This window comes from Acaromyces ingoldii, assembly GCF_003144295.1.
Source record: "Acaromyces ingoldii strain MCA 4198 unplaced genomic scaffold FA10scaffold_5, whole genome shotgun sequence".
Classification (NCBI taxonomy): Eukaryota; Fungi; Basidiomycota; class Exobasidiomycetes; order Exobasidiales; family Cryptobasidiaceae; genus Acaromyces; species Acaromyces ingoldii.
The window spans coordinates 1,527,291-1,549,781 of record NW_020290251.1 but is presented as its reverse complement, the minus strand read 5'-3'; the positions used below and the strand labels follow the sequence as shown (position 1 = coordinate 1,549,781).

The 22,491-nt window shown below is 56.9% G+C and overlaps 11 protein-coding genes across 11 annotated transcripts; 6 read left to right on the top strand and 5 right to left on the bottom strand.

Moving 5' to 3' along the window:
- Positions 1 to 11: 11 nt before the first annotated feature.
- On the top strand, positions 12 to 1,999 carry FA10DRAFT_268799 (UV excision repair protein Rad23). Its single transcript, XM_025522479.1, has 7 exons — positions 12 to 101; positions 190 to 342; positions 406 to 622; positions 686 to 813; positions 888 to 1,505; positions 1,584 to 1,676; positions 1,753 to 1,999. Exons 1-7 carry the CDS (start codon positions 36 to 38, stop codon positions 1,774 to 1,776), a joined length of 1,299 nt encoding a protein of 432 aa, XP_025375836.1. The 5' UTR covers positions 12 to 35; the 3' UTR covers positions 1,777 to 1,999.
- FA10DRAFT_254925 (threonine dehydratase I) lies at positions 1,987 to 4,111 on the bottom strand (the record flags this gene model as incomplete). Its single annotated transcript, XM_025519746.1, has 3 exons — positions 3,099 to 4,111; positions 2,302 to 3,000; positions 1,987 to 2,216 (listed from the first exon to the last, which is right to left on the bottom strand). Exons 1-3 carry the CDS (start codon positions 4,039 to 4,041, stop codon positions 1,987 to 1,989), a joined length of 1,872 nt encoding a protein of 623 aa, XP_025375835.1. The 5' UTR covers positions 4,042 to 4,111.
- A 173-nt stretch (positions 4,112 to 4,284) lies between these two features.
- On the top strand, positions 4,285 to 5,020 carry FA10DRAFT_244256 (DUF1960-domain-containing protein). The gene is made up of 4 exons (XM_025519339.1): positions 4,285 to 4,316; positions 4,370 to 4,429; positions 4,500 to 4,749; positions 4,823 to 5,020. Exons 2-4 carry the CDS (start codon positions 4,397 to 4,399, stop codon positions 4,906 to 4,908), a joined length of 369 nt encoding a protein of 122 aa, XP_025375834.1. The 5' UTR covers positions 4,285 to 4,316; positions 4,370 to 4,396; the 3' UTR covers positions 4,909 to 5,020.
- A 37-nt stretch (positions 5,021 to 5,057) lies between these two features.
- FA10DRAFT_268797 (hypothetical protein) lies at positions 5,058 to 7,810 on the bottom strand. Its single transcript, XM_025522478.1, has one exon. The coding sequence runs from the start codon at positions 7,723 to 7,725 to the stop codon at positions 5,194 to 5,196; it is 2,532 nt and encodes an 843-aa protein (XP_025375833.1). The 5' UTR covers positions 7,726 to 7,810; the 3' UTR covers positions 5,058 to 5,193.
- Positions 7,811 to 8,112: 302 nt separating this feature from the next.
- FA10DRAFT_272930 (ribosomal protein L22e) lies at positions 8,113 to 8,847 on the top strand (the record flags this gene model as incomplete). The annotated part of the gene is made up of 4 exons (XM_025523146.1): positions 8,113 to 8,130; positions 8,160 to 8,346; positions 8,594 to 8,735; positions 8,802 to 8,847. The coding sequence occupies 4 exons, from the start codon at positions 8,113 to 8,115 to the stop codon at positions 8,845 to 8,847; spliced, it is 393 nt and encodes a 130-aa protein (XP_025375832.1).
- Positions 8,848 to 9,082: 235 nt separating this feature from the next.
- On the top strand, positions 9,083 to 10,580 carry FA10DRAFT_168299 (putative PRE2-20S core proteasome subunit). Its single transcript, XM_025518206.1, has 5 exons — positions 9,083 to 9,286; positions 9,345 to 9,740; positions 9,806 to 9,983; positions 10,042 to 10,125; positions 10,190 to 10,580. Exons 1-5 carry the CDS (start codon positions 9,149 to 9,151, stop codon positions 10,351 to 10,353), a joined length of 960 nt encoding a protein of 319 aa, XP_025375831.1. The 5' UTR covers positions 9,083 to 9,148; the 3' UTR covers positions 10,354 to 10,580.
- Positions 10,557 to 12,605, top strand: FA10DRAFT_167988 (putative succinyl-CoA:3-ketoacid-coenzyme A transferase mitochondrial precursor). Its single transcript, XM_025518204.1, has 2 exons — positions 10,557 to 11,523; positions 11,622 to 12,605. Exons 1-2 carry the CDS (start codon positions 10,759 to 10,761, stop codon positions 12,459 to 12,461), a joined length of 1,605 nt encoding a protein of 534 aa, XP_025375830.1. The 5' UTR covers positions 10,557 to 10,758; the 3' UTR covers positions 12,462 to 12,605.
- FA10DRAFT_254907 (hypothetical protein) lies at positions 12,554 to 14,698 on the bottom strand. The gene is made up of 3 exons (XM_025519745.1): positions 14,485 to 14,698; positions 14,307 to 14,416; positions 12,554 to 14,239 (listed from the first exon to the last, which is right to left on the bottom strand). The coding sequence occupies exons 1-3, from the start codon at positions 14,586 to 14,588 to the stop codon at positions 12,750 to 12,752; spliced, it is 1,704 nt and encodes a 567-aa protein (XP_025375829.1). The 5' UTR covers positions 14,589 to 14,698; the 3' UTR covers positions 12,554 to 12,749.
- Positions 14,699 to 14,827: 129 nt separating this feature from the next.
- Positions 14,828 to 17,427, top strand: FA10DRAFT_167974 (BRF1-domain-containing protein). Its single transcript, XM_025518203.1, has 4 exons — positions 14,828 to 15,136; positions 15,205 to 15,282; positions 15,346 to 15,584; positions 15,654 to 17,427. The coding sequence occupies exons 1-4, from the start codon at positions 14,965 to 14,967 to the stop codon at positions 17,322 to 17,324; spliced, it is 2,160 nt and encodes a 719-aa protein (XP_025375828.1). The 5' UTR covers positions 14,828 to 14,964; the 3' UTR covers positions 17,325 to 17,427.
- Positions 17,427 to 20,056, bottom strand: FA10DRAFT_167955 (putative CDC46-cell division control protein). The gene is made up of 4 exons (XM_025518201.1): positions 19,665 to 20,056; positions 18,839 to 19,604; positions 18,541 to 18,770; positions 17,427 to 18,477 (listed from the first exon to the last, which is right to left on the bottom strand). The coding sequence occupies exons 1-4, from the start codon at positions 19,938 to 19,940 to the stop codon at positions 17,530 to 17,532; spliced, it is 2,220 nt and encodes a 739-aa protein (XP_025375827.1). The 5' UTR covers positions 19,941 to 20,056; the 3' UTR covers positions 17,427 to 17,529.
- Positions 20,057 to 20,173: 117 nt separating this feature from the next.
- Positions 20,174 to 21,641, bottom strand: FA10DRAFT_232968 (hypothetical protein; the record flags this gene model as incomplete). The annotated part of the gene is made up of 2 exons (XM_025518927.1): positions 20,174 to 20,362; positions 20,427 to 21,641. The coding sequence occupies 2 exons, from the start codon at positions 21,639 to 21,641 to the stop codon at positions 20,174 to 20,176; spliced, it is 1,404 nt and encodes a 467-aa protein (XP_025375826.1).
- Positions 21,642 to 22,491: the final 850 nt, after the last annotated feature.

Sequence of the window (22,491 nt, the reverse complement as noted above, 5' to 3'; positions counted from 1 at the left end):
CGGCGCCTTCGAACAACGGCTACGAAAGCATAGGGATGAAGCTCACGTTCAAGAGTCTCCAAGGATCCAACTTTTCGTTGGACGCCGAGCCGACGGACACTGTAAGTGTTCTCGACGGGAATTCTGCTCCGTCAGATTAGCAACGGGATTTATACTGATCGAAAGTCTTTCGGCACCTCCCCACCGTAGATCGGCTCGGTCAAATCCAAGATCGAGAGTGTCCATGGACATGCGGCTTCGGCGCAGAAGATCATCTTTTCTGGAAAGATCCTTACCGATAACGATACTGTGGCCTCATGTGGTGTCAAGGAGAAGGACTTCCTCGTCTTGATGGTCTCCAAGGTGAGAAGAGTTCAGGGCTGTGAAGTTATTCGTTTGCTCATTCTGAATCGCTCCTTCAATCAGCCTAAAGCACCCAAAGCTGCTGCGCCAGCCACGACGGAGGCGTCCACCTCGAGTACAAGTATCACATCCGCTGACCAGCCTGCCTCGAACACTCCCGCCGCGACCACGACCACATCAACCCCCTCGACTACGGACTCTGCTCCTGCGGCCGTGTCGGCCCCCGCCCCTGTCGCTGCGCCCGGTGGAGCGCCCACCACTGGTGGAGGTGGTTCTTTCCGTAAGTTCTGACAGTACCAATCTGATTCCTGCAGTGTCACTGACGCGGGCTGTTGAATGACAGTGACGGGAGCCGAACTGGAGGCAGCTGTCAACAACATGGTCGAGATGGGTTTCGAAAAGGAACAGGTCCAAAAAGCCATGAGAGCCAGCTTCAACAATCCAGAGAGGGCCGTCGAATATCTCATGACTGTGTGTATTTATGCTTATTGGGCCCCTCTATCCCCTCCCTCGTTACATTTCTGACCCTGCACACCATTCGACAGGGCATCCCCGAGCACCTCCTGCTGCAGCAGCAGCAGCAGCAGCAGCAGCAGCAGCAACCGCCCGCAAGAACACCAGGTGACCAAGCTGCTGCGAGCCCTGCAGCAGCAACCTCTGGTGAGGCTGCGAGTGGAGCTGTGCCTGCTGCGCAACCAGCAAGCACTGCGCAGACGACCGCACCGACGGGCGGCGGCGGAAATGCGCCTGCGCGAGCTGGAAATCTGTTCGAGGCGGCAGCCGCAGCTGCTCAGCAAGGGGGAGGCGGTGGTGGCCCCGGGACTGGCAGAGGCGGAGGAGGAGCGGGGGGCGCTGCGGCACTCAGAGGGCTGGGCGAGGAAGATGACAGTGGACATCAAGTACTGGACCTGGGCAACCCGGCTATGCTGGCCCAGCTCCGTCAGCTCGTCCAGCAGAATCCAGCTGCGCTCAGCCCGCTCGTCCAGGCCCTTGCGCAGAGCAACCCCCAGCTAGCAAATGCCATGGCCGAAGATCCCGAAGGCGTTCTCAACCTCCTAGCCAGCGGTGCTGCCGGCGGTCTCGGAGGGGAAGAGGGAGAAGAAGCAGTCAGCCTGCCGAGCATGGAGGAGCTCAGCCCAGAGGACCGCACAGCCGTCGAACAGGTGCGTGTCTACCAGCAACATCTACCAACGACTGCATGCTTAATCTGTTCTAACGCACTTACTTGAATCGCCCAACAGATCATCGGAATGGGCATTCCCGAATCGAAGGCAATCGAAGCATACCTCATGTGCGGTCGCAATGTCGAGATGGCTGTCCAATACTACTTTGAAGTGCGTGCCACCACCTTTCAGACTCACCTGCGTCAACAAGTACTGACGGTCACCTCCATTCTACTTTCTTGCTCAGAATCCACAAGACTTTGACGATTAGATTGATTTCGTCGAGTATATCACTTCGGAGAGCAAAATGTGGCACAGAGAACAAGTGCAGGGTGAGATGGCCCTTCCGGCTCACTATGGGTCCTCGAAAGAAGACCATCAATGGATCTCTTTGCGGCTTTTCTCTCGCGTGTGCCTTTGCAATCTGTGCTTGCAGCTTGCTGAATTCTCAAGAAAGTTTGAGGCTACATACACAAATATATCATCGCATGAAGCGAACATAGGCCTCGTTGTCAGTCTCTTCTCTATAGAGGTAGCCCAGCTCTTTAAGGAACCTGTCCAAGGCCGGCCCATCATTTGGCCCGACCTGGATAGCGACGAGAATCTTGGCCGTGTCAGAACCGTGATTTCTATAATTGAAGAGCGACACGTTCCAGCCTTTGTTGAGTCCCTCGAGGAACTTGAGGAGCGAGCCGGGTCTCTCAGGAAAGGCTGTTCGGGACTCTGCTTTCAGCGACTCTGGCGCGGTGGGGCGATATGAAGGCCCCCCCTTGGAACAGAGGATACAACTACTCACTGAATTGGAACAGCCTCTCGTTTTCCCGCGACGATTGGGCAGACGCGGAGTCAGACCCACCGCGCGTTCTTCCTCCGACCATGTACCTTGCGTGTGACTTTGCCATTTCGTTGGACGACACGTCTGTTGCGCTCATGTCGCCTTCCGCCTCGATTGCTTCGAGGATCGACTGAAGCTCGGCGCGTCGGGCGAGGCTTTGCGCTGCTCGAGTCGGGTCTTTGGAAGAAGAGGACGGAGCAGGCGTTTGGGAAGCAGCCGGGGCTGATGAAATAGGAGAAGGGACCCGCCCTGGCGAAGACGTGCTGGAAGCCGTGGGGTTGGACACGACGGCGGGCGTCGGTAGCGCGTCGGCATGCTGGCCGGGCGGTAGACCCTTGAGCATGAAGGAGAGGAAGATGTGGGCGCGCTCGGTGCCATTGAGGCGATATGAGAATTCGGTGATGTCTCTGGGAATGATGTGGTTGATGAGCCGCAGGAAGCTGCCTGGTCTCTCTGGAATGTCAACCATGAGGAGCACTTCCTTTTGGTCGCCCAGCTCGGCTCGCTCAGCGACGAAGCGAAGGCGGGAAAAGTTCATATTGGCTCCCGAGACAGCCGTGACAAAGCGTTTGCCCGAATTCTGCAGATTATGGAGCGCCACATAGCGTTTCATACCGGCAACGGCCAGCGCACCGGCTGGCTCGGGGATCGATCTCGTGTCTGCAGTAGCATATAGAGACATGTCAGTGAAAAGAGAAGGAGAGGAAGAAGAAGAAGAGAAGGAAGAGGAAGATGACGCGAGGCATCAAAGAACACACCTTCGAATACATCGCGGATGGCGGCGCAAATCTCATCGGTGTCGACGCGAACAATGCCATCCACGAGGCCATGGCAGAGTTTGAATGTCTCTTGGCCGACGATGCGCACCGCGGTCCCGTCGGCAAAAAGGCCAACCTCGTCGAGATTGACGCGCTTTCCCTGCTGCAAGCTGCGTGCCAGCGCATCTCCATCGTACGTCTCTACACCAATGACCTTTACAGACGGCGGAGCGATGCGCTTGATGTATGCTGCCACGCCGGCCAAGAGCCCACCACCACCAACGCAGCAAAAGACTGCGTCGACCTTAGACATGTCCGTCTGCCTGCACATCTCCACCGCCACGGTACCTTGTCCTGCAATGACTCGCGGCTCGTCAAAGGGGGGTACGACGGCCAAGCCGTGACTCTGGGCCAGGCGTGAGCATTCCGCCTTTGCCTCGTCAAAATTGACGCCGTGGAGAACAACCTTTGCACCAAGCCGTGCCACGTTCTGCGTCTTGATGGCGGGTGTCCCCATCGGCATGACGATAGTGCATGGGATGGATAGGTGTGCACCCGAAAGCGCCACGCCCTGGGCATGGTTTCCTGCGCTGCATGCGATTACGCCCTTCCACTTCTGCTCGTCGCTCAGTTGTCGCATCATGTTGAAGGCCCCTCGAAGCTTGAAGGAGAATACGGGCTGCAGGTCCTCGCGCTTCATCAGCACTTCGCAGCCGAGGCGTGACGAGAGATTGGTGGCCACCGTCAAGGGTGTGGCCTTGACGAGGTCATAGATGTCAGCGGACAGGATGAGGCGCAGGTAGTCGGGCGACCCATCGGGCAAGCGCAGGTGTGGGGCGAGCGCGCCGTACGAAGCTGTCTCTCCCTCCTCCTCTTCCCTTGCAGGCCAAGGCCCCGAGATGTACGCTGGCGGAAGGGCGTCAGGCGGGTATGGCGCACTCATCGTTGCTTCCTTGCACTTGCCAACTCTGACTCGCAATCTTCTTGCTTCTTTCTTCTCGGGCCTTGAGCTCAAATTTCTGAGCTCGCACACCAAAAAAAAAAAGGATTAAAAAAAAAAAAGGTGGCTTGCACCCCACGTGTTTGCGCAGATGCCCAGAAGGGCCAATGCACCCTGACGTCGCGGGTCGTGTGGGCGACTCGATGCGTTGCTCCATTGATTTCCTTTGACTTCCTTGCACCAACACCGCATTAATCCATAACTACAGAGACAGCAAGGTAGGTCGAAAAAGCTGGGCTTCGACGGGGCAGGAGCTTGTCTGACCTTCAAACAGCACCCCATCAAGCATACTTCTAACATGACCAGGTCATTCCACAAGGTTGTCTACAAGGTGAGCCTAGGACTGTATTCTTTGCTGCCAGCAAGACAAGGCCGCTGACCTTCTTCCGCGCCATTCCCAGGTGGACCCCAACTCGACGGATCTGTTCCAAGTCATTGTGAACCATGACGAGTACAAGAAGTGGAAGGCGGGCGACACGACGATCCCCTTGGCCGACGTCGTTGACAGCTTCCAGGTCTTCCACACTGGCCAGGGTGCTCAGGGCATCATGGGGAACCCTTCCAAGCAGCAGCTCGACACCGCTTTTGGAACGCACACCGACACGGATGTCGTAGAGATCATCCTCAAGGAGGGCGACTTGCAGGCTGCCAGTGAGTAACGAGAAGATTTGTGCTCCGTGGAGCCGTGGGGAGGGAGATGCTGACGCATTTGGCCCGACCTCAGCCGCAAAGGACGGCTACTCGACGACAAACGACAGCAAGAACAACAGCAATGTCACCTCGGCTGGCTCCAGGGCGGGTGGTCGCTGAGGAGAAAGGAATCGTCGCAGCTGCTACTTTCAGATGACGAATTTGGAAATGGGATTGTCAATGGGGATGGAGCCACGCACTGACGGGAGCCCCCACCAAGCATGTATCACACAAGCCTAACAAATCAAATCAAATCAATGAAGAAACTTGGGAGAAAAGAAAGGATTCATGTTTCGTGGTGTAAAAATACAGATTGTCTTCGTTGTATGTCTTGTTAGAGAAGTGCTCGTCATGGCTCTCTCGGGACTGGCGATTCGAAATTACCGGCATGACCTACACGGCTGGCTACTCACCGGCTCCCCATCCACCCCACGGGCCGTCTTGTCCGTATCGAGGCGGCGCCCAGCCTGAGGGACCCCGTTGCTCGACGTGGAGCGAATGACCATTCGTCTCTGGGGCAGGAGCAGACCTGAGGCAATCGGTAAAGCCCTGGTCGAGACCTTCCTTGACAAGGTAGCCACCCTGGCCGTCCAGCCACCTTGCGACCCTAGCCCGGTCCCTGCGCTCGAGTGCCTCTTCATCGCCTGCGCACTGGTCCTCGTCATCTAGCACGTCGACGTTGCCCTGTCGCCCCTCGAGGGACATAACTGCCCAGCCGATGACCATCATCCCCGGCGGTCGCTGCTCACCACATCTCGTCAAGGCCTCTTGGATGTTTTCCAGCGTCGATGCGACGAGTCTCTGGTCTGGCGACGAGGCCCGCTCGATGATAGCAATGGGCGTGTATGGGGGAAAAGGCCGACCAAGCCTCGTACCAGACCCTTGCTGCTGCTGCTGCTGCTCTTCGCCATGCCAGCCGCTGATGAGCGTGACAACAACGTCCTTGAGCCTTGCGACACCCATGAGGACGACGAGCGTTCTGCCTCGTTCGTACCCAGGCAGCTTGACACTCTTGCCGCCCCGGCCTACGCCTGTGCAGAGCGTCATGCTGTCGGCCGCACCCCGCTGTGTGACAGGAATGCCGACCATGAGAGGTGCGGCGAGGGCCGAGCTGATGCCCGGAACGACGGTGTATGCGACGTCCTGCTTTGCAAAGGCCAGCACCTCTTCACCTCCCCTCCCGTAGACGAAAGGGTCGCCCTGCTTGAGGCGCACGACGCGCTTGCCTTCATCACGCGCCGCTCGCAGCGCCAGCTCGATGAGCTCGCTCTGGGCTCCCTCTGCATTCCCAGGGAACTTGCGCGCAATGACTAGCGGCGTGTCCGACGGGATGAGCGAGAGAATCGACGAGGGGACGAGCTTGTCGGACAGGATCAGGTCTGTATCGACCGACGTGAGCAGGTCACGAGCCAGCGTCGTCAAGAGACCAGGGTGGCCTGGGCCAGATCCCAGAAGAAAGATGTGCCCTCTTCCCCCATCGCTCGATGCTGGCGGCCTGCATAGGGAGAGGGCGTGCTGCGAGTGAGCTCGGCCACTTATTTTATTGTTGTTGTTGTCGCTGCTGTTGTCGTCGCCGTCGCCATTGTTAATGTTCTCGCCGCCATTGCCCGAGCGTGTCCGATGTCGACCCCGTGGCGTCTCGTCGCGATTCTGTGACGACGAGGAGACTGTAGCGCGATCAAGAGGCTGGCGCTCGTCCTTGTAAGTGTCCAAGGCGCGCGCCATCTCGCTAGCACTCAGACGACCCAAGTACTCGATGGGCCAGTATTCGCTCATCTGAGCCACCCATCTCATCCTGCGCCTTGTCAACTCTTCCCTCTGTGCTGCCTCTGTCTCCTCTTCTCTCCTCTCCTCCTCGTCACGTTCCCCATTGATTTCCTGATTCTGCTGAGCCTTGAGCTGGTGAGCAACCTGGTCAAAGAAGAATCCGTCGCCCTTGCTCGACGCCAGCTGCGGCACTGGACTGTTGATGGGCGTGCTATCAAACGATAGGTCGTCCTCCGTCACGTTTTCCGCTCCACCGTCGGTCGCTGTGCGCCGGTGGGCTGCCTTTCGTCGAAGCGACTTGGTATGTGCCTCGTCGCGTTCCTGCCGTTTCCCGCTCGTCCGCTTTGCCATCTCGCGCATCTCGCCCACCTTCTCCACTGCATCGCCCACATTTTTGGGAAGGCTGGCCACGATCTCCCTTCGGATCCGCCCAGCAAGCCGACAACCTTTGCCGTTGGTCGTCACGGCAATCTGCAGCGAGGTGCCCGCGGGACTTGTCTTTGTCGTCGTCGACGCCTCCCCCTTCTCTTGCTTGGCCGCAAAAGTAGAGGCGAAGCGATGGGTGGCAGGGAAGCTGAAATCGCACAGTAATGGCTGGTCGGCAACATTGACCGGGATCCTCCTCGCCCGACAGAGCGAGATGATCATCTTTGCCCTCGCAAGCGGTGTCAGTGGTGCGTCTGCGTCGGACAGCTTGCTGCTGCTGCCGATCATCGAAGTACGGCCACCTTCATCCGCTGCCTCGAGTCCAGTGTAGAGCGTGTCGGTGATGCAGACGGCGAACAGGCTCCGATCCCGACCATCCACGTCGTCCAGCAAGCTGCTCCACCAGCTCTCGTCCTGCGTTCTGGCTCCATCGCGCCACTCGGCCTGACCTGCGCCCACACGCCATCGCACCTCGTCGCACGCTTCTGCCATCCCTTCGGTACCCTCAACGAAATCGACTCCAACGACGACGGGGTGGACATCTGCCTCAAGCGACGCAAAGACACGCGAGGCAGCCAGCCGCTTCGCCCCGACGATCAGCATCTTCTTTTGCCGCGGTCGGAACGAGAGCAGCAGCGAGGCATTCGGCGTCGGCTTGGGATACGGATAGGTCAGACCGTCGCTGACAGCAGCAGCGCTGCTACTACCAGCGCCGTTACTTGCCGGTGCGATCGATGTCGTCATTGTCGCCGTCGTCGTCCGTCGTCGTCGTCGCAGAAATCTGGACAAGACGCTCTGACTGTCTTTTGCCTTCCTTCCAAATCAGCCAATGATAACTGTCTCATTTTGAACCCTTGTCCCGACTTTGACTTTTTATCTTCAAAAATTGTTGATCGAGATAAGCAGCGCCACGTGCGTGGTTGACTTTGCCACGCGAGAATTTCTCGCTCTTTCATTGATTTTTTTTTTCCGCAGTGCAGAGCCAGGAGGGGCCGTTGTTGTTGCTGCTTCAGCTGCTGCTCTTCTTCTTACCTCAAGCTTTGCAGTCACTCTCCTGTAGGCCGTCGTCTCTTCACATCCGTATCTCATCTCCAAAAATGGTGGGTCATTTTCTTCAGCTTCCCAGGGAGCATGGCCAAGCTGACTTTTGTTTCGTCCTTCAAAAGGCCGTCACCAAGAACGTCAAGGGCGCCTCGGCCCAGCAGCCCTCGGCTTCGAAGCCCAACAAGATCTTCATCGACTTCAGCGGCCCCGCCAACGACGGCATCCTCGACGCCTCGTCGTTTGAGAAGTATCTCCACGACCACATCAAGGTCGAGGGCAAGGCTGGCCAGCTCGGCGATGTCGTCAAGGTCCAGAAGGAAGGTTAGTCTCGACCCTTTGATTTTCTGGGTAGCGGACGCACGGAGGAAGAGAAAGTGCTGCCATCGTCTCAAGGAGCTGCAAAAAAAGGCGCGATTGTTGGGAGGAGAATGAAGGAGATAGGGCTGGCCTGGAGATGCAGAAGCCAAGATCTGGAGGTTGGAGAAAGGGGCGCGAGAGCAAAGGAGATTTCACGCGAGGAAACCCATGACAGCAAATGCTGACAAGCTTCTTAACACTCTCTCTGCAGGCGAGGGCAAGATCTGGATCACGACCACGATCCCCTTCTCGAAGCGGTACCTCAAGTTCCTCACCAAGAGGTATCTCAAGAGGTCCCAGCTCCGCGACTGGCTCCGCGTCGTCGCCACCTCCAAGCAGGGCTTCGAGATCAAGTGAGTCATGGATTCCCCAATCTTGCTGCCGTGCACCCAACTTACAAATCTCTCCCTTCTATCCAGGTTCTTCAACGTCAGCGCCGACATGGACGAGGACGACGAGGAGTAAAGGAGTTCCCTGGATGGGCTCTTTTTGCGGGGCAATAGCAGCATTCGGGCGTGATGGCCCCTTTGTGTTGTCATCACCTCATCTCATGAATGTCTCATTTTGCTTGTAACACTAGCCTCCTCATGTCTCTCTCCAATCACCATACCGATCCTCTGGTGAAAATGCCCGCTCTTCAACTATTCTGTGTGATACGAGCAATTTCGGCCGAGAGCTAGATGGAGATGGACGCGCGTCAAGCTCAAGCCAACAAGTACATCTGTTTCTTGTTCGTCTCCTACGCCTCAGCAGCAGACACGGCAAGATGAACTCAATCTTGTCAAGATTCGGAAACGACCCCCTGGCTGGCCTCGATGGGCAGGAGGACTTCGATGGTGCGACTGTGAAGGGCGCATCGTCGATGTCGGACTCGCTGCCCCGCTTTGACCTTCCATCGACGAATGTGAGTTCACTCCCTGTCGCTCAAGTGCTCCTCTCGCTAATTAAGATCCATTCGACAGCCTGCTCAGTTCCTCTCACAATACACTGATGTCGACTCGACGAATTCTTCTGCGCGAATCAAGCTGCAACACGGCACGACGACGCTCGCTTTCCGCTTCAAGGGCGGCATCATCGTCGCTGTCGACTCGCGCGCCACTGCTGGTTCCTACATTGCCTCGGGCACTGTCAAAAAAGTTATCGAGATTAACCCTTACCTTCTCGGCACCATGGCCGGAGGTGCGGCCGACTGCCAATACTGGGAGACATACCTGGGTATCCAGTGCAGACTCCACGAGCTGAGGAACAAGGAGAGGATCAGCGTCGCGGCTGCGAGCAAGTACCTCAGCAACCTCGTCTACAGCTACAAGGGTATGGGTCTCAGTATGGGCACCATGATCTGTGGCTGGGACAAGACCGTGAGTATTTGCTCTGAACGTGCAAGGGGAATGCCTTGACAACTCACATCTACCCAATGCTATAGGGACCAGCCCTGTTCTACGTCGACTCTGACGGAACGAGACTCAAGGGCGACGTCTTCAGCGTTGGCTCAGGGTCAACATTTGCATACGGTGTACTCGATCAAGGATACAAATGGGACCTGGAAGACGCCGAAGCACAGGAACTAGGAAGGAGGAGCATCTACGCGGCCACACACCGAGGTGAGAGAAGCGTCCCTTTTCAGGTCAGACTGGGACACGCATTGACCCGTCCTTATAGACGCATATTCGGGTAACAGCGTCAACCTCTACCATGTGCGTGAGAATGGATGGGAATTCATTGCGAACTACGACGCAGCCAAACGTGAGTCTGTTGCTCAGCCCTTCGAACGGACATGACTGACCTCTACGACTACGCCAACAAACAGTACACTATGACGGCCCGGGCGACAACGTCGCTGGTGCTCCTGGAGGAGGCTATGGCTGGGACGTCCGGACAAAGGGTCTTTCGAGCACTCTTGAGGCTCAACCTGGCCAAGACCAGGGAGGAGAGGGTGGCCAGCCGACGTCGACGACGGCGGCCTCGACATGATGCTAATCTCGTTCCGCATGTCAAATCCATCGGTCTAAAGCATGATCCACATGACTGATTTGTGACAGACGCGTGACATTCTCAGCCACCATTTTCTTCTTTCTCCGATCGGATGCTCCGTTTCGGATTCGGAAGGATCCGAAGAGGCATCGATATATTGTCCGCCTCGGTTCTCGACCCCCCTTTAAGTCTCTTCTTCACCCTACATCACAACGTCTGCCCCGCCGCAGAGCAATCTTTCCTTGAGCGGCCTGCACCACACCCTCCCTTCCCCCTCCCCTTAGACACCGTTCATCGCACGATCATCGGTTGCTCGATTAGCCAAGCTCTTGCTTTTCATCAGCTTCCTATCGAAATTTGTGGAGGCTCTCCTATTCTGTCAGCACCACCGCGACTCCGAACGATATGCTCTCGTCTGCACTTCGGCAGTCCGTGACTGGCCGTGGCCTCCAGGCCGCCCCACGGAGCCGCTTCACGCCTCTGACCGTCCGTCTCCTCTCAAGCACAAGCCCGGCATCGGCTGCGAGTATCAATAAGGTTGTCTCCAGTGCCGCCGAGGCTGTCAAGGACATCAAGTCCGGCTCTACCGTCCTCTCGTCCGGCTTTGGCCTCTGTGGCACGCCCGACACGCTCATCAAGGCCATCTCGGAGAACAAGTCGATCCAGAACCTGACCTGTGTCAGCAACAACGCCGGCGTCGGCGAAAAGGGTCTGGGCAGGCTGCTTCACACACGGCAGATTGGCAAGATGATTTCCTCGTTTATCGGATCGAACAAGTACTTTGAGCAGCAGTACCTCTCGGGTCACGTCTCCCTGCAGCTTACACCGCAGGGCACGATGGTCGAGCGGTGTCGCGCCGGTGCATTTGGTATCCCTGCTTTCTACACCCCCACGGGCTTCGGGACTGCCATTGAAAAGGGCGAGCTGGTGGTGCGGTACGAGGAGCGGGCCGAGGGCGACAAGTCGGAACCAAAGCCAAAGGAATGGCAGAAGCCGCGAGAGACGAGAGAATTCAACGGGCGAGGCTACCTGCTTGAGGAGGCAATCTACGGCGACGTGGCCATCGTTCACGCCCACAAGGCAGACGAGATGGGCAACTGCATGTTCCGGCTCGCTGCAGGCAACTTTGGCGCCGCCTTTGCCAAGAATGCAAAGCTGACCATCGTCGAGGTGCGTTTTTTTTTTCTTTTTTTTTTTCTTTTCAGACGTGTTTAAAGACACACACAGAGGGAGAGAAAAGGGCTTGGCTGACTGATCGCACTTGACAGGCAGAGGAAATCGTCCCCGTGGGAACCCTGGACCCCAACACCGTCCACCTGCCTTCAATCTTTGTTGACCGAGTCGTGCAGGCCACCGAGGAGAAGCAGGTCGAAGTTATGACCGTGTCGGATGCCAAGCCCTCGTCTTCCTCCAAGTCGTCTGCTGGAGCGGACGCTGAAGCCAAGGCTGCTGCACGAGCGCGACGAGAGCGCATCACCCGTCGAGCCGCAAAGGAGCTCGAGAATGGCGACTACGTCAACTTGGGCGTGGGCATGCCCAGCCTCGTCCCCTCTTTCCTGCCCGAGGGAATCTCAGTCGTCCTGCACTCCGAGAACGGCATCCTCGGCATGGGCCCTTACCCAAAGACGGCAGACGTCGATGCGGACCTCGTCAATGCGGGCAAGGAGACTGTGACCCTGCTTCCAGGCGCATCTACTTTCTCGTCTGACGAGTCCTTTGGCATGATCCGCGGTGGCCACGTCGACGTGACGATGCTTGGCGCCCTCGAGATTGGAGCCAATGGCGACCTGGCCAATTATTTAATCCCCGGAAAGATCGTGAAGGGGATGGGAGGTGCCATGGACCTCGTCTCTTCGCCCAACGAAACCAAGGTCGTTGTGCTGACGGATCACCTTGACAAGAACGGCCGATCAAAGATCCAACAGGAGTGCAAGCTTCCCTTGACGGGCAGTCGCTGCGTCAGCAGAATCATCACAGACCTCTGCGTCTTTGATGTCGACCGCAAGAAGGGCGAGCTCACCCTCATCGAGCTCCAGGACGGCGTGACACTCGAGGAGGTCAGGGAGAAGACGGATGCCAAATTCCACCTCGGACCTGGCCTTGCTTAGACTTGCTTCTCCGGCTCATTCTCTTTCCGCGCACTTTACATCACCCACATTGTTCCATTCCCACTCGGAGGAGACCATTCTGACCAAAAAAAAAAATGTAATCTCATTGGTGTCGACATTGCAGTTAGTATTGTAAACGCTGTGTGCTCTAGAGCAGTGATCGTCTTGCTTTTTGTGAAGATGGTAGTGAGAACGGTGCATTGCGCGTGGAGGGTGGAGAGCGAAGCGTTCTAGGAGATGAGAATGTGCAAATATGGGCGAAAGACATATGGCAAAGAATCCTCCAGTTCAGCCGAACCGGAAACCAGGCGGTGGGCGACCTCTTCTCGAGCCTGCTCCTTGGCCACCTGCTCCAAAGGGACCTCCTGCTCCCGCAAAGCTCGAGCCACCCATGCCGCCAAAGTCAAATTGCGCACCGCCCATGCCGCCCATGCCACCCATGCCATTCATGCCCCCCATGCCACCCATACCGCCGCCCATGCCGCCGCCAAAGAGATCGGCAAGATTGATGCCTGCGCCATCCATGCCGCCAAAGCCGCCGCCAAAGCCGCCGGCGACATCGCTGTCTGGGTCGTCTGCCCCGGCATCGTACCGCCGCCGCTTGGTGTCGTCGGAGAGGATGCCAAACGCCTCGTTGCAGAGCTTGAACTTTTCCTCGTCTCCTCCCTTGTCCGGATGGTGCTTGAGCGACTCTTTTCGGTAAGCCTTTTTCAGCTCGGCGCTCGACGCATCCTTGGACACGCCCAGGATCTTGTAGTAGTCCTTCTTCTTGCTCCTCTTCAAGTCAATCTCGGCCGACCGGAGCTCCTTCTTGAGGCCCTCGGCCTCGGCACCGCTGCTCTCTTCGAGCGCGCTCTTGAAGTCACCCACGGCCTCTTCGTACTTTTCGCATGCCAGCTTGGCCCTTGCGCGCGTCCGCAGCGCCTTGACGTATCCGGGATTGAGCCGCAATGACTCGTCACAGTCCTCAACCGCCTCTTCGTTCTTTCCCAGCTTCGAGTTGGCCGTGGCGCGGTTGGAGAAGAGGATGGCTTTGAAACCTCGCGCATCGCCGTCCTGCTCAGCATCCTCGTCGGCCAAGCGCAGCGTCTCGGTGTACCCATCAACAGCCTCTTGGAGCCTTCCGCCTTTGAAGTCCGCGTTGGCCTTGTCCTTTGCCGACTCGAGCTTCTTGACGCGGCGGACCAGCCGCCGGGCCTGCGAATGCTCAGGGTCTGCACGCAGCGCAGCTTGACCGTGCTGGACGGCCCGGTTGAGGTCGGTGCCGAGACCCAGCAGCACCTTTGCACGGAGACACAGCGCGTCTGGATCATTTGGATGCAGCCGCAACGCATCGGTGGCTGCTCCATTGGCCGCATCGAGCTGGCCTCGCTTCATGAGTAGCTCAACGCGCATCAGCCGCCAGGCGAGGGGGACTTCCTGCACCTCGCTCGAAGCCTGATCCAGTGCAATGTTGGCCATACCGTAGGACCCCTCCTTCATTGCTCGCTGGTATGAGGCAATGTGCTTGGCCGTCCGGTCGACTTGCGCCGCCAGCTGCGCAGCAGCGGTGTTACCCGGCTCAAGCTTCAGCGTTCGGTCCAGCGCAGACTGCGCCGATGACAAATCACCCAGGTTGAAGTGACACCGGGCGAGCCGGATCAGCGTCTTGGCCTGCGGAGCGGAAGACTGCATTGATGCAGCTCGATTGCAGTCTTCGAGCGCCAGCTTGTACTTGAACAGTGCCATGTAGGCTGCCGCTCGGTTGGTGAAGTACGAAGGCTCGGTAGGGTCAGTGTCTGTAATGAGTCAGCATATAGCCCTGTAAATAACGAGGAATGAAGGTGGAAAGAAAGAGAATCTCACCAATGGCAGCGGTATAGAGTCTGACGGCGTCGTCGTGCCTCTTTGCCTTGAATGCATCGTTTCCTTGGTCTTTGGCTACTTGACCTCTCTGCTTGTCTTCTGCTGAGATGCTGGAGAATTGGAGGGTGTAGATCGTCAGTCTCTGACCTGGGTCCCATTTGCAACTACGAACACCCACGTCTGCGCGTTGATCTTTGATGACCCCGACGCCGTCCCATTGACCTGCGGAGATGCTCCATTGGCCGTCGTGGCATCTTCCATGATTACGTCGCTGTCGCCCATATCGTCTTCTTCTGCTGCCTTCCCCGGACTGCCGCTTCGAAGATAAAGAGCAGCCTTGAATTGTAGGTGAAATCGCGAAAAGGAAAAATTATCGCCGTGCTTCCTTCACGCGATCAATGAATCAGTCAGTCCCTGGGGCGGACAAAGTGAAAAAGGTCGGGGAGACGATATGAAACCCACGTGGAAAAAAAGTCTGACATCCAAATCTTTTGGTTCTCGTCGAAATAAACAATTGCTACAGCTCAAGGAGTCTTAGGGCCCGCCATCACAATTCAAAGGGGACGCAGCCAGTGCTGGAGCCCGCAGCAGCAGTAGCAGCATTGCGGCAGGTCTGAGGGCAAAGGTCGACTGCTAGGACAGCGGGAAAGACGACAAGATGATCTGTCCGCACTGCAATTCGTCCAACATCGATTACCAGGATGCATCGGCAGCCTGCATCGATTGTGGCATAGTGCTCGAGGAGTCGAGAATTGTCAGCGATGTCACTTTCGCAGAGAACAGTGCGGGTGGGGCCGTTGTGCAGGGAAGTTACGTCGGAAATGATCAGAGTGCGTGTGCGAGAGAAGGCCGAGAAAGCAAGGTCTGCTGCTGACATTGTTTGCGTCGTCGTTCTCAGGAGGAGCAAGGACACAGGGCCCGGGAGGATTCCGAAGCAGCGGCGCGGGCGAGTCAAGGGAAATGACAATTGCCGTCGGTGAGTGTTTTCGCTCGTGTAACTTCGGTCTAGATGGCGTCTGAGTGCATCTCGCTTTCGCAGCGCGGAGTGCAATGCGAGCCATTGGTACGGCCAAGCGGGTGCCCATGAACACTATCGAGCGGGCCGGTCGCATGTTCTCGCTCGCACTTGAAGGCGGCACCTACAAGCAGGACGGCAGCGAGCCAAAGAACTTTGTCCTGGGCCGAAAGCAGGAGTACACACAGGCCAGCTGCCTCTACCTGGCCTGCAGACTCGACAAGACGAATCACATGCTTATCGACTTCGCCGATGCCATCGGAGTGAGTCGGCTTTTGTTCTCGTATTGCCCTGACGAATGCCCAATCCTGATCTGTGGACGTTACCGTCAGGTCAATGTCTTTATTCTCGGAAGGTCCTACTTGAGACTGGTCCGTTGCCTGGGCTTGACGATTCCCGTCATTGACCCGTCCATCTTCATCTCTCGCTTCGCCTCGCTCCTCGAATTCGGCGATGAGACGCAGCGTGTGGCCACGGATGCCACCCGTCTTGTTGCACGGTTCAACAAAGACTGGATTACCCAAGGACGCCGCCCTGCGGGCATCTGTGGTGCCTGCCTGCTGCTCGCCGCGCGGATGAATCATTTCCGGAGATCGATTGCAGAGATTGTCCAGGTTGTCAAGATTGCAGACGTTACGCTTCGCAAGCGCCTCGAGGACTTTAAGCAGACTCCGTCAGGAAAGCTGACAATCGACGATTTCCGAAATATCTGGCTCGAAGAGGAGAATGAGCCGCCTGCCTACTATCTGGCTAGATTGCCGAAGAAGGAAGAGGATGACAGAAAGAGGGCCAAGGGAAAAGGGAAGATGAATGAAGAAACAAAGGCCAGAAGGGACAAGGCTAGAAAGAGGGCCAAATTTCTTGCCGGAAAGGGACGGGGGGAGGGCAACGTACGACCAGACGACGAAGAGCAAGAGGACGTGGATGACGAAGCGAACGATGCCGATGAAGACGACGAGGACGGAGACGCCGCAGATGAGGACGAAAAGCGAAGGCAGAGAAGACTAAAACTCAAAGAGGGAGACGAGGCGTTGATGTTGGATCCACGGCTCGAGGCGCTGGCGGACGAGGCGACCGAAGAAGAGATCGCAAGGGCTTTGCAAGAAGAGGCAGCTCGCAGGTTGGACGCTGATTTGACAGAGGAAGAGAGAGCACGGGTCGAGCGCGCAAAGGCTGGGCTCGTCGGCGATACCCCGTCGTCGAGTCGGCCGAGGCCAGACTTGGAAGAGCAGAAGAGCATATTGCAGCAGGCGGCTGCTGCTCCTGCTCTCAAGTCTTCCCAACCCGGTCCAAGCACTCTAGACCACGAGGACCCATCTACAATGCCACGCACCTCGCCTCTGACACGGCCAATCAAGGAGCCGACGCCGACGCCACCGCCACCGCAGGGCAGCGAAGCGGGAGCTGCTGCCGCAGAAGAAGACGCGCTGCTCGGATTAGATGAAGCAGAACTCGACGCATTCATCCTGACAGAGGAAGAGGCAAAGATCAAGGAGCGCGTCTGGGTCGAATTCAACCGCGACTACCTCGAGAAGTCGCTGGAGAAGCAGCTCAAGCTCGAGGCAGACATCAAGAATGGCATCGTCCCAAAGAGCGGCTCGAGACGATCCGGCTCTGCAGTCAAGAGGAGCAACAGCGCCAAGCCCGGTGCAACGGGCAGTCGAGGCTCGGCGGCGGCCGAGAATGCCAAGATGATGATGAGCCGAAAGAAGAACTTTAGCAGGAAGCTCAACTACGACGTCATCAACAGCCTCTTTGACGATGATGTCAAGAAGCAGCCAGGCAAGGGAGAGGACAAGAAGAGGAAGAGGAGGTCAGGCAGGGAGACGGAGGACGAGAGCGAGGGTGGTAGAGCGACAACGGACGGAGAAGGAGAGGCCGAGACGGAGGGCGAAGGCGAATTGACAGAGGCCGAAAGCGTTCCCGAGTGGAAGCGGCAGATGAACACTCTCATGGGCAACGTCGAGGAGGAACAATACGGCGATGACTACGACGAGTACTGAAGATATCCGTGTACGCTCTTTGTAAAGTATCACTACCTTTCCAGGTATGTCCTTCTCTTCCTCGCACACACACACATGTACTTTTGTCGGCAGCAGATTTATCACAAAGGTTACATTACACAAAGAGCCAGAGCCGAATCCATTGAGTAGGAATAGAAGGGAGCAAGAGACAGAAAGGAGAAGACTAGTAGAGGATGAGGCAGGGCTATACGCCTGTCCTGGTGATGACCTTTCTCTGGTTGGTAAATCTGAGAACGTCTCTCTTCTCCAGGACCCAGAGCGTCTTGTCCAACGCATGCTGACTGAAGCCCTGTCCCTCGACGAACTCGCCTCGCAGCCTGGCGGCCGACACGGCCCAGCCGATGGGCAGCCTCCGCTTGATGTCTCGCTCTAGGCGCTGCACCTCCTCCTGGAGCTCGCCCCTCGACATGCCATCGACGTTTCCGGCCTGCACGGCGTCCATTGTCGAGAACTTGAAGAGACGGATAGCCTCATCGACGTGCTCCTCGAGGACCGTCGTTGATAGCGTCATCTTGGCCAGCGACTCGCTGATCCGCACGATAGCTTCCAGCTGTCGGACAGTGATGGGGATGCTGCTTCGCTCGTCGTTGTCGCGCTCGACCTGTGCCACCTGTCTGCGCAGGGCGACAAAGTGCGACGAGAGCTTCTCGGCGGCTTCGGCAGAGACGCGGGGGGCACACCGAGCCTTGGCAAAGGCAATGTACCGCTTCATGTCCTCGACGTCAAAGTCACCCTGTTGTTGCTGCTGCTGTTGCTGCTGCTGGTCGGCGCCCCGGTTCATGTGCACATTCATGACATGCTTTGCGATCGTTCGGTCCCGCGCCTCGTTGTGCTCGTCCTTGACGATAAAGATCATGTCAAATCGACTCAGAATCGTCGTCTGGAAATCAATGTTCTCGCCAGGGCTCTTCATGTCGTCGTATCGTCCAAAGACGGGGTTGGCAGCCGCCAGGACCGACGTCCTGGAATTCAGAATCGTCGTGATGCCGGCCTTGGCGATGGAGATCGTCTGTTGCTCCATGGCCTCGTGGATCGCGACGCGGTCTTCGTCTCGCATCTTGTCAAATTCATCGATGCACACCACTCCGCCGTCTGCCAAGACCATTGCACCGCCCTCGAGGTAAAATTCTCGCTGAGTAGTCTCACCGTCAGCACTTGCAAGCAATCCCTCCATTCGCAGAAAGACAGTGCTCACCGAGTTTGCGTCTCGCTGGACCGAAGCAGTCAGACCAGCCGCACTACTTCCTTTTCCCGAGGTATATACTGCAATCGGCGAGACCTTCTCGACAAACTTGAGCAGCTGAGATTTGGCCGTACCAGGGTCACCCAGCAGCAGCACGTTGATGTCGCCTCGAAGTCTCATGCCGTCAGGCAGCACCTTTTTGCTCCCACCGAAGAGGAGACAGGTGATTGCCTTCTTGATATCTAGGGAGAGTATTGCGGTCAGCTTTTCGGCGCACGCGACATTGGCAAAAGCTGCTCAGGATGCTCACCTTCATTGCCGAAGATGGAGGGCGCAATGCTGGAGGCAAGCTTCTTGTACAGATCGGGGGTCCTGCTCATGCGCGAGAACTCGTCTTCCTCGGTGGCCGAAAACATGCGAGCGCCTCCCCGTCCTCCGGCGCCTTCCGCGTCGATTTCGAAGCCGAGGACGCGCAGGTAAGGCGTTCGCAGCGCGACTGTGCCACCACCGCTGCCTGCCTTTCCCGACTTGCTCGAATTGAAGGTCGAGTAGACGCCCGTGGCAATGATGCGAGAACCGGGCACAACCCTGGCGCAGAGCGTTCGGTCCGCAGAAAGGAGCATATGCCTGGGCAGCTCTCCGACGGGGACCATGTCTGGCGCCTCTTGGAGCTTTATTGTCTGCGAGTCGACAAATTCACACTTGTCGTGCAGGACGACAAAGGGGTCGGTGCTGCACTTGACTTGGTTGTCCATTGTCTTGTTGGGCGCGTCGCAGTACCTCGGCAGTACGAAGCCGCCGAAGCCGCTCGTGATGGGGAGGACCTTTGTGTTCTTGCAGTCACGGCACATGATGCACAGATGGGTTGCGCGAGACGACAGCGTCGACGTGCCAATGACAATTCCGGGGATACGGACGAGCTTGGAAATGGAGTCGGCGTGAAGGTCGCGCATACCCAGTAGGTTGGCGGACAGCTTGAGCGTGACCTGGACATCAGGTGCCTCGGGCCGCTGCCCTCGGTCGGCAGCCACAGGGTATAGAATAGAGCGTGCCGCCCTCTTAACCGCCGACTCGATCTATCAAAAGTCGTGTCAATTCAAGCTCACATGGATATGGATGAGAGAAGGTCTATTTACCAAGGGTAGCATCTCGCCAGGATGCTCTCGGAATTGCTGGGCGAGGTAGGCGCTCCAAAGCTGCAGGTGCTCGAGCTGCACGTCGAGGACATTCTGCTTGGCCAGCAAGTTTGCGCGAAGCCGGTCTCTGTAGATGTAGTCGTTGCCCGTCCGGAAACGCTGGATGAATTGGAGGAGCGCCTCTTCGGTCTGGGCGGGGGCATCTGGCGCCCGAGACTCTTCGGATCCTGCAAGCACCTGCGCGCTGTACACGCGCCCTACGTCGAAGCCCGACATGCTTCTCTAATGGCTGCTCTGACGGATTCGAGAATGGTAAGAAGGATGGAGGCGATGGAGGGATGCAAAGCGGGTGAATGATGTTGGTAAAATTAAAAAGGGTGTACAACGGTCGCGTCAACCTCGCTCATTGCGTCTTTCCATTTACACGTCCACGACGCGTCGAGAGCCGCGTGAGCGAGCAAAAGCACATGACAGGGACAGTGACAGAATTATTGTGAATAGAACTTTTGTCAGGTACCATCACCGCCTCCATCGAGCCATTCGCCAAAGGCATCGTGCCGTCTTTGCTCCTCGCCGACGGCATCGACATCCTCGTCGTCTTCAGCAGGTCCACTCTTGTCGGACCGCTTGAACTTCGGCTTGCCTTCCAGGAGATGAGCAATCACCTTTCTTCCTGCAAAGAATCTCCCGTCCATTTTCTTGAAGTCACTTTAATGAGCGATGTGTTCGTAGGCAAGGATTGCATGAAACTCTGAAACTCACCTCAACGCACGCCTGCGCCGCTTCGGTACCAGAAAACTTTACGGTCATGATTCCGTCGGGTTCCTTGTCCCATAGCACGACGTTGGTCACCTTGCCTAGTGTCTCACACTCTTCTCGCACATCCTCTTTGAGATCGAGGAGCAGCGTCGGGTCTTCGTCAAGCTCAGCTAGCGTGAACATTCTGCGCAAGCACACCTGTCTGCTACTTGAAGACGCCATGGCGGCCACTGTGTTGCCCATTCCCGCCTCTCGAGATTGACCCGATGGCCGCTTGAGGAGCTCGAGGTCTTCATCCGAGTCGGAGTTCCAATCCGTCAGCTTGTTGTTCATCTTCGCGTATCGTTTCTGTGCCTTTTTCTTTTCCTGTTCCGTCATTTGTTTCCTCTGACCGCCTCTGCCTTGCGAGACGCCATTGGTGTTCGGCGTCGAGGCAGACGCCGACGATGACGACGACGCCTCTCCCAGCCTTCTTTCGTGGTCGGCCGAGTCGATCTCCTTGGCCTGCTCTTTGCCGTTACCGGACCCGAACTGAGCCTTTTCAACCTTCATGATTGGGTGTGTCTTGCCCTCTGCCGCTCTCAGTGCGCTTTCATCGAGGACCTGGACGGCCAGCTCAACGCTCTCTGGCTTGAAGAAGGTAACGAGTGCCTCTCCCTTGAACATTCCAGTCTTCTCGTCGGCGTACATCTTGATTCTCGGCTCGCCCTGGTCATCCTCATTGAGGACGCCGTAGCGAGAAAAGACAGCGGCAATCTCAGACTTGGTCGCGTCCAGCGGCAGGCCGGTGACATAGACGCTGCTGTTAACACGTGCCTTGGGAGCTCGAGGCTGCTTGTTGCCGCCTTCTCTCTCTTCTCCGTCCTTGCCGGATGGCGAGGCTCTTCGGCGCTTCTTCTGGTTTCGTCGCTCGACGGCGGCAACGGGCGCCTCTTCGTCCACGCCTTCTACACTATACGCCATTTGCTGCGCCCTGATCAGCTCGTCATCTACGACAGGCAACCATGTCCTTTTGGTCACATCCCATTCCAGCTCGCTTGTCTCTCCATCGCCCTCGGCTTCGCATTTCCAGGTATTTGTCTGACGGTCAAAGAAGACACGCTCGTCGTTTTCGTCGAACGGCTCAGCATTGGCTCCTGCGACGCCTGCCCTAATGCTTCTCGGTGGCGCATAGAGCGGTAGAGCAGCTGGCGCATCAGCTGGTTCCCTGTCCTGCATCGACGATGTTGAGGATGATGCCGTGGCCATTGCTGGAAGCTGAGAGCCTTTCCGGCTTTGGATGTCGAAGACGACGTGAGATGCTAGAAAAAGGTGGTGCCGGGAACAAAGCTGCAGACAGACGCGTCGAGCCTTTTTTTTTTCTCCCTAGCCCTCACTCGCACAGACGCAAACCTTACGTAGTTGATCCCTCGTCGATGTGCGATGCTATATTCGAAGCCCGGGTGCCCTACGCGACATGAAGCTGAAGTCTGCTTTCTTCTGCATGTCCGGTTGACTGAATTCGGGCTAAGAGCTGTCTTAGTGGGAAGAGAGGGCGTACAAGGACTTTCAGTTCTCTGTTCCTTTTTCATGAGTGCGATATCTTCACCGTCATCAAAATTACCTGCACTCAACAAGGAAGGCAGTGCATGATTCGACATATGCAATGTGCCACCTGACACCAGCCCGTAGGAGCTTTCTAAATGACCACAGCGTCGTCTGCATTCTCATAATTACACGAATTGTGAAGCTGTCCATCACATATTTTTACCAGCTCGCCCTTGGCAGGCTTTTTTTTTTGAGCAATATCCCTTGAGCTTGACCCTCGATACAGACGAAGTAATGATACCAGCTCAGCGCCACTCAAGAGACGTCGGAGAGAGAGCACGAACGGGAGGATCGACAGCAACGATAGAGATACTTCGCTGCCTGCGGATAACTTGATAAAAGTTCACGGTAGAATACGAGAATATGCGATATCGGAGTTATCAAAGTCTCCGACAAACGAATCTTCATCGGCCCAAGCTGGTCACGAATCTGACACTTCGGACCAGCTCCAAGGTAGTTCCACACAAACTTGGCTACCTGA